General features: G+C 44.8%; 1 protein-coding gene across 1 annotated transcript in view; it reads left to right on the top strand.

Moving 5' to 3' along the window:
• Positions 1-624: 624 nt before the first annotated feature.
• LOC127462446 (cytochrome P450 7B1) overlaps positions 625-9,078 on the top strand; it is a 129,632-nt gene continuing 121,178 nt past the window's right edge. The window contains exon 1 of the mRNA XM_051771084.1: positions 625-828. Within this exon, the coding sequence (XP_051627044.1) occupies positions 731-828 (98 nt within the window). The 5' untranslated portion in view covers positions 625-730. The remainder of the gene's footprint in view (positions 829-9,078) is intronic.

Raw genomic sequence — 9,078 nt, 5'->3', positions numbered from 1 at the left:
TTGGTTTCTCACCTCCTCCGCTCTTCATAACACATCAGAGAGACTGGCACAGTGGGGGACTGGACCCACATTATTCTCATATAGCACAGCGCCAAAAGGCAACGCTCACTATTCATATCTCATTTATCCTGTCTCAAGCGAAGTTTTATGAAGATGGTGGGGTGTTGTCCTGCTGTTTAAGCGGGGGACACACATCGGTTGTCTGTACCAAAACCGAGCAGAGGTCAACGGGATATCAGAGTCGCTACCTGCCCGAACCCAGCTCCGTTCGCAGTGGGGACACGCCACCGCCGCTCCGCCACACGAGCCCCTCTGCAGGGCCCCGAGACCCTCACAGGGCGCCGGGAGAGCTGACAGGGATTGGAGGGTGGGGAAGACGGAGACCCGGGATGAAGGGGGGTCTCCGTCCTGGGACCTTTCCGCCACATCGGAGCCTTTCCCCGCGAGCAGAAGGCCGAGGCTTTCCCTCCGCCGCCGCCGGGAGGCCGCGGGGGCGGGCGGGCGCGACCCTCCCCGCGCCGGGCGCTCCCCGGGGAGGAGCCGGCCGGGTCGCACCGGGCCCGCTCGCCAAGTCCGGCTCCGAGCAGCCAAACCCAGCCCCCTGGGCTCGGGGTGGGCGGGGAGGGACGGCCGGCCGGGATCCTCTCCTGCCGGGAGCGGGAGGACGGGCGAAACTTTCCTCCCCGGCGGCGGCGAGGCACCGGCGGCCGCCGCGGCGAGCGCCGCCAGCATGGGCCCCGACACGCTGCCGCTCGGCACCTACGGCGGGGCGGCCGCCGCCGCCGCCCTGCTGCTCTGGGCCGCGTGCGTGCTCTGCAGGAGGAGAAGGTACCGGGGCGGGGGGTGGACGCCGCATTCCCGCACGGCCGCGCCGCGGGAGCGGGGCCGCCGGGCGGGCGCGGCGCCGCCGAGCCGCGCATTGGGCCGCGCTGTCCCCGCCCCCCCCGCGCGGGGACGCCCTATCAGCGCCCGGCGGGCCGGGGGCGGCAGGGCCCGGGGGCCGCCGCGGGTGGCGGCGGTGGCGGGCCCCAGGGCGGCCGGGGCTGGCGGGGGGATCGCGGCGGCAGCTGCGCTCCCGGGGGCCGCGGAGAGCCGGGGAGGTGCGATGGGGGCGGTGGCTCCTCGCCTGACCGCGGCACGTGGGAGTCTGGTGTCGCCTCCCGTGGGTTCGGGGGAGCCCGTGCTCCAACAGGAGGTGTGCAGGGAGCACACATCCAGGCTCCGAGAAGTTTGGCGTGTGTGAAAACATACGTGACGCTGAGGTTCGCTGCGAACGTGAATGCGAGCTGTTCGTGTAGCAGGACATCCCGGCGCGGCCCTGGGACCGTCCCGCGGAGCCCGCGGTGCGCAGGCCGTACCTGCGGCCGCTGCGGGGTTGCAACATCGGCCCTCGCTGCCAGTTTTCTCTGTGATGAGTAGCTCGGGTCATGGACATTCTAGTGACTTCTGTTAGTGTATCTCACGGGGTTGCCTTTAGTTTCTGTCAGCTATACGATCTAAGGAGTCACAGAAGGTACACACGTGTTTTGGGACGCTTTAAGAAGAACTTGCACTCTTTTTGAGGGGAAAGAAGTACTGTCTGTAACTATATTTTCTGTTTCTGAATACCTGTTATTTTATATACTATCATTTTCACAGGTATTTATCACTTGATGAGGTGAAATGCTTGATCAAGTGTAGCCAATGCGTGATACTCTTCAATGTCTGTTCTGCAGATGATGATCCCAATGTTTGATTGGGGTCATCCCATAAGACAAACTACTTGACAGAGTAGTCTGTGCTTCATGCTTCAGCTTGGTTTATGAAATGGATAGCTGCTGCTTAACTGGTCACTCTTCCTCCCCCTCATCATCATCCCTGTTGCTTATCTGACCCTCTGTAAACTGGTTCTGGGAGTTAAACCAGCCAAAACCCTAATTTTTTTAATAGCTTTAGTTTGCTGCAAGTCTAGCTCCTTAAAGAACATCAACACAGTAAACAAAAGGGGAGCAGGAAGGACAAATGGGATTGGATGTCGTTTTAAGGCTAGAAGTTGTTATACTGGCTCAGCCATATTATAAAATTGTGCCTGTCATCAGTCAAAATTCTAGTAAAATTTAAAAAAAACTTGAATTTTTGAAAATGGAAACAGGCAGAGCTCTTACTTGTAAAGTTTTCAGCCAGATGTGAATGGTAGGGAAAAAGGATCAAAGAACCCATTTTGAGTTATTTTTATAACCCTTGTGGCTGTGGAGTTTTTAAAGTGCACTCTTTAGAATCTACAGCAGAATTGTTTGGACATTTGTGCCACAGCAGAATGATATTGTACAGGAGGCCTCAGCAAGAAGGTGTACTGTCTTGCCCAAAAAAACCAAACTTCTGTTTGATTAATAAACCACTTTAAATCCTGTGCTGTTTCTCAAAGAAGTATACAAAGCACTGGCATAGAAGCAACTGGAAATAACAAATGGATAAACCATCAACCTCTTTATAGCACAGCCCTCAGCATAAGGGGCTGGTGTTGAGGTACTGTCCTGCTCCAGTAAAATGTGCAATTAATTCTTTTTTTTTTTTAGCACGAAGGAAGAAAAGAAATTATGCATTATCTGGAGAGGTGCCTGGGAGCAGCCTGGCTGTTGACAACAGCCGTTTCTGATCAGTAGGAAGAAAATCTGTACTAAGGGTGCAGCAGATTAAAAAATAGGGATAGGTCTTAGTTCATGCTCCTAAGTTTTGGTGCAAGTCTGTGATATCCCTTTGCTTATCTGACCCTTATCTGTTTATCCATCCCCATGTGTCCTCCACGTGTCTCATTTCTTCTTTCCCTCTCTTCTATTTGAATCTAACAAACCCAGGGAGGGTTTGTTAAGCAGCAGGTGAGGCTACCTCTCCCCTCAGGAATCCACTGTAAACATATGCAAACCTGTTTACATAGGGACTGTTGGGAAATTACAGCATAAATAAATGCCAAAGTCAAGGTTGTATTCCTGGATCACACCCATTTGGACAGAAACACAAACAATATTTGTTTTGTGGCGCTTGTTGCTACTTCACATCTGCATGTGTTTTTGTATAAATTAATGTTTTGCTCTAATGTTAGTATGCTTGTACCAGTGTGCAGACTCTGTATAAGGGGATTGTTGTGTTTAGGGTACCAATATAAACTTGACCAAAATAAAATTTGACAACCACAGCCATGCGTGGGTTCCATCAGGATAGGTGCAGTGATCAAATATGTGTATATATAAACTAAGAGTTTAAGTACATAAATAAACAACACTAAGTGCTAACTTGCATCGCAAAGTTTGGTATGTTTGTTTTGCTAGATGATGCCTCTGTCGAGCTCCACTGAGGCAAAGCACAACCACCTCTGTGGCTCCAAGAGTTATACCTCTAGGAGCCTGACGAGGGTTTGTGTATCCCAGAGAAGAGAACTCTTAAGCCCATCACAAATGTTGCTTAAGCAGATGTTTCAAGATTTCACCTTTCCTGGTGTAAGGTGCTTCTGCTTGATTCCTCTCAGGCTGAGTGCTTGTTACTGGAGAAAAGATTTTGTCAGAAGAGGTGTTGATTCACTTAATCTGCCATTGCCTTTTTCTGACAAAGTTGGTGTAATCTGGCATTACAAGATTTCAGGGTGAGTTCAGTACCGGTTTTCTTCTTAAAGTATTTAGATCTGCTCTTTAGAGACAGGGTAGAAAGGAAGAGGAATTTCCTTTTGTATAAGTGTTTATCATTTGAGTGCTTATGGTGGTAATAACACAAAGGAAACTAATTGGAGTCTTTGCCAGGTTTTGTATCACAGATGGTGCAGAAATAGAAGAAGAACAAAAGTTTCCATAATCACAGAAAAAATTTATTTTGAGTTAAACTTCTATGTCAGATGAGCCTCAGTGTGTTCTGCATGCAGCAGAGGGATCTCCTTCTTACTGGTTAATGAAGAAAAGCCTATCTGGGCTGTTTGCTGAGGAATGTATTTTCTTCATAGAGCGCTTCCTTTTTGCTGCTGTACAAAAGTATTTCTGCTATGGCAAACCCTGATGACTTCCTAGGCTGGAGACTGCACAGATTATTCTCTTTTGTCTTTATAAAATGTCTTAAGTCATCCCCAGATTTATGTGGGGTCTTTTTTGGTGTTTTCAAACTGTCTTTCAACGAGTTGTGCATGGTCTCATGGAGCAGGAGGTGATATAGCAGGTGAGGCTAACTCCTGCTTGTCTTCCAGCAGTGATGTTGCTCAAGTCAGTGAAGGGCCCTGGAGATCCACGAGGGCTGTCTCCTACTGGCTTTGATAGTTGTAGAACTATTCCACTTCTTCTTGCTCAAATTGATGTTTATATTTGGCTGCTTTTTTTTTATTGTGGGTCCATGACTGCAAATGATCACAGATTGTAACCAACAATTTGTGGACAAGGCTGGGGTATTCTCTGACTCCCTCCTTGCAGGGCAGATGCTGCTGATTACTAGGAAGGGGAAGGGGCTCAGGCTGTGACCACAAATTAAAACCACTGTCTTTGGGGAAGGGAATAAAAGGAGAGAAGGGGAACAAAGATTGTTGTGTCTGTATTTATCTATTGAAATTGGATCCTTCTTCTGAGGTTTGAATCCAAAAGTTTTTCAGATAAAGAAATTACAGAGCGAACCTGGTAATACTCATCACAGGTTTATAACTGCTTAGGAAGTTAACACACATCGGATGTGAGTTACATCAAAGAGTTTGCAAAAAGTATTCCCTCTGTAATTCTGTGGCTTTAAAAAATGAAAGAGGGTAGATTTAGATTACATATTAGGAAGAAATTCTTTACAATGAGGGTGGTAAGATACTGGAAGAGGTTGCCCAGAGAAGTTGTGAATGCCCCATTCCTGGAAGTGTTCAAGGCCAGGTTGGATGGCGCTTTGAGCAACCTGGTCTAGATGTCACAGCATCCTGTGACAGAGGATTGGAACTAGATGGTCCTTAAGGTCCCTTTCAACCCAAACCAATTACTATAAATGGTTTTCACAGTCAGAATTGCTTGTGAGGAAGGATATGATAGATGGTGCATCTCTCTGTGGGTCTTGCTGTACAGCAGCATAGGAATTCCCATGCTGTGTTAGATGGGACATTTACGTTCTAGTATGTTGTTTCTGCAGTGCATCACAGTATGGTATTAAAAAAACCCAAACAACTTTTACAGTATAATTGTAGATTAAAGTCAACATAAGAAGAATTACATTTCTCAGAAGGGATTTTGCTGTGACATGAGCTACGGATTTAAAACCTTGTTGGAGCAAAGTGCCTTTCATTTTTCCCTTTTATTCTATTCTCTAAAATACCTCCAATCTATACAAGCATGTTCATCTAAGATACTTTTTCCCAAAATTGCTCTCTTGAACCCAGACAGATATTGTGGAAAAGAATATAGATTTCGTCTTTGCCTTCAAGAACATCTTATCCTTCTCTGTGACAAGCTGTGAGCTTGCTAACAGCTCTCTTACCAAGTGAATTGTAGTTCACAAGATGTCATCAGCCTGTCTTTTTTACCACTTCTGCTAATTTAGGCAATATGTTAAGGTAGTTTTCAGTTGGAGGGAACATCAGGAAGGACAGATACAAGGATATCAGAAAAATCTGGCCTCTTACTTCTTACCTTGGCTTTCTACTGAGGCCTTTTCCTCCATCCTTTTGACTGGAGTTCTAGGGAGTGCATGCGTTTTCATGACCTCCTTTTGTTTGCTGTCATTGTCCACTCTGAAAAGGACTGAAGACTGAAGCTGTTTAAGGCAGAAAAGTAACAGTTCTGTTTCTTAAGTAGCCTTAGAAAACCTTTCTCACCATCACACTTGGGTTTTCTGTCAACTGTTCACTGCTGTGCCAAGATGTGGTGGAAGCTTATTTCTTTGCTTGCTTCTTCTAGTCAGAGCTTAAGTGAAGGTAGAATAAAATGAAGTAAACAAACCCATAATCTTCTCAAGGTGTACAGGACTCCCTTCATTGGCTTTTGGTTTTTCTTATGGCACTAATAGACCTGGAGAGCTGTTATGTCATGGGTCTTGCACAGTAGTGTGTCTCAAGACAGGCTTTTATTTTTCTTATTATTTTTTCAGTGTAACTTCTCATCCTTCTGATGTGTAGTGTGTGTATCATGTACATTTTGGGTTCTGCTTCCTACCAAAACTTTGAAGATGACACTGAAGATGAGACCTCTTTTAGCAGATAATGAACTTTCCCAATAATCTATGATTTACAGTATTCTTTGCTTAAGGTACACTGCCACCTAGCAACAGTTTCCCTTCCCTCCTAGTTTTCTTGACCTACTTTGTTGGGGGTTGTTCAGCTTTATAGTTTGTGCCTGGTCTGGTCTTGATTAGTATCCAGAACCCATCAGTAGATGCTGTCGTGGTAAATGTATGTATGTGTGGGGTGGAGATATTTTTAGTGGCAATAAGAACGGCCAGCTTCAGGTTTCTCAGTATAATACAATAGTTTTTACTTTCCGGTGTTTTTTCCTTAGTGTGTTTTTTGGAAAAGGCCTATAATATTTTTTTTCTCTTGGAATGCGTGATTTTGCTTACTTTTGTTCTTTATTCTTTGGACCAAATAAAATTAAAGAGTAAGAGCTAAAGGAATTTGCTTTCAGCTTTTTTTATTATTCCATTGCAACATGAAGCATGGAGTGTCCATCTAGAGCACTGTATATGAATGTACAGAGCTTACAGAAAGTTCTGAACGATTAACCCTTCTGCTCCTTCTCCAAGCTGATAGTCTTAGAGGTATGAATGAGGACAACCCAAGTGAATACAGAGTGCTTCAAAAATTATATTCATGCTTACCACTATATTTAGAGGAGGAAAGCACACTGGTTGACAAATCCTAGCGGAAACGTTACATATAAAGGCTGGTGTGAAGGAAGACACAAAGGGGCAAATCCTAAGCCTGGTATCCTCTTACACAAGATATTAACTACTTCTCCTTTAAGCATGATGGCGAAATTTTCCATGTGATGTGTTTTAATCATTGGTGATGTAACTAGAGAGCCACATCATCGGATGACTGATTGGGATCCTGACCCACAAATCTATTTGGGCCTTAGGTCCCCCAGCAAGGAGTGACTTCAGTGGGATGCAGGGACTTGGATGAGTCCCAGGCTTGCAGGCTTTCTTGTGTGCTTCCCCTCAGTTCCCCTGCTGTAAACTGGAGGTTAGTGTGGTCTCTTGATTTACAGCTAATGCAGAAGAATGCTTCGTTGGGCACTCATGGAGTTGTTAGAGAAGCTGAAAAAAATTCTTCCATGGTATAGCCACTCAGCGTGTGCTGAGGATCCGTTGCTTGTCCATTCCTTTTCTCCTATATGCTGAAATATGAGCAGTAGGTGCTGTATTTGTGCAATATTCAGTTAAGCTTGTTGAATCCTGTCAGGCACTTTAGTGTTTTGCTCAGTTATATGAATTAGGGTCCCAAAAAAATTTGTTTGGGTTTTTTGTTTGGTTTGGTTTTTTGTTTGGTTGTTTTTTTGTTTTGGTTTGGGTTTTTTGGGGTTTTTTTGTGTGTTTTTTTTGTTTTGGTGGGGTTTTTTTAGTCTATTGTTTTGATTAAAAATTTGGTCAGGGCTTGTTTTAGTACAGTAAGATAACTGTTCTCAGTACTCCATCAAGATAACTGTTCTCAGTACTCCATCTAGTCACTTATTTAACTTAGTGCATCATAATGCCAGGGAGTGGGGGAAATACAGAAGCTAAAAGAAACAGCATAAGTGCAATGTTAATACACTATATGAAGTTAAGGAAAATCTCACTGTTAAGTTGGCAGTCTTTTTCTCTTTTATCCAAGTTTTATAGATCTCCTTGTTAGTGGAGCCAGGCTTGGAACACATTTTCCTGACTTCTAGTTTTGTGCTTTAATGTGCTGCCTCTCCTTTCCAAGACACTTACCATATATGTATGACACTATAGCTGTCTGGTAAACTAACTTTTTCAATCATGAGGCAGATTTTGCATTCTGATTTAAAACTTCAGTAGTGTTCTTTTTCTTTTCCCACCGTTTACTGATCCTTCTACAAGAAGCATGTAGGTTTTTAGGCTAATATCCATTTGCATGCCGTCTGGGAGAATTTTGGCTGACTGAGAGTCCCATAAAACAAAAGTTTCCTCTTTACAAACCACATGGAGCTTGGCTGTAGATATTCAGTCCCTTTCTCCACAAACTGTTTTTAATAGTGCCAGATTCTTCTGTTTCTTCTCCTTGTTTGGCACATGTCAGGAAAAAAAAATCTTGGCTCTTGTATAGAACATATCTTGTTTCCTCTTAACTGCTCGTACTTTCTATTCGTAATTCAAATCAGTAGAAAAATGCTATGATTGTGCTTCTTGTGATTTAATCTTGTAGTTCCTAAGCAATATTCTAATGTTCTTAAAAAAATAGTGCTCTCTCATACTGTAGGCCTAGTGGTAGGAGGTTCTAGCTGAATGCAGCGGATGTGTCTCTGTTGATTTTGGAGAGTGCATGGAGTCCTGACCGGATAGCCTGCTCAAGTCCTGTGGAGGCACGTGAAGAAAGAACAGATGAGCAAAGTGAAGCTAAAATGGGATGTTAAAGGAGTATCCTCTCCACCACCCAGCTGTGCCTTTCTGACACTGCAGTGGAAACCGGGACTGCAACATGGCACCTTGTAGGCTCATTTCCATAGTGGGAGGTTGAAGAAGTGTCTCCTTCCTGGCCCATGGCATCCCAGCGACCTAGCAGAGAGCCTATGCATGTTTGTCACAAGGTGCTAATTTTCCTTGCTGACAGCCTTCCTCTGTACCCATTGAGCTCTTATTTGTAAGAGTCAATCTGCTTCTGATGTCTAAGGCAGAGTGCAGCAGCCCTGCTAAGTGTGGTCGTCTGTCTGCTTTATTGTGGCTCCCCAGAAAAATCAGCAAACTGCTTAGTCACCTGCACTTTCCTTATCCCATTGCCTTGGATACTTCCCAGATTTCTCCCGAGTGGTCATTACAAACTCTTATGTCACTTGCTTTGCCTAAAAAGATTGAACAAAATCAGAAATTTTTAAAAGATATATTGAAAAAATGATCATAGAAAATTGATGCATTTTCATTACTTTATAAAGTGATATAGTA

This window comes from Manacus candei, unplaced genomic scaffold, assembly GCF_025592945.1.
Source record: "Manacus candei isolate 608988 ecotype Guabito, Panama unplaced genomic scaffold, ASM2559294v1 h1tg000008l, whole genome shotgun sequence".
Taxonomy (NCBI): Eukaryota; Metazoa; Chordata; class Aves; order Passeriformes; family Pipridae; genus Manacus; species Manacus candei.
Note: the sequence above shows the minus strand (reverse complement) of the source record. Positions and strands in the feature narration are given on the sequence as shown.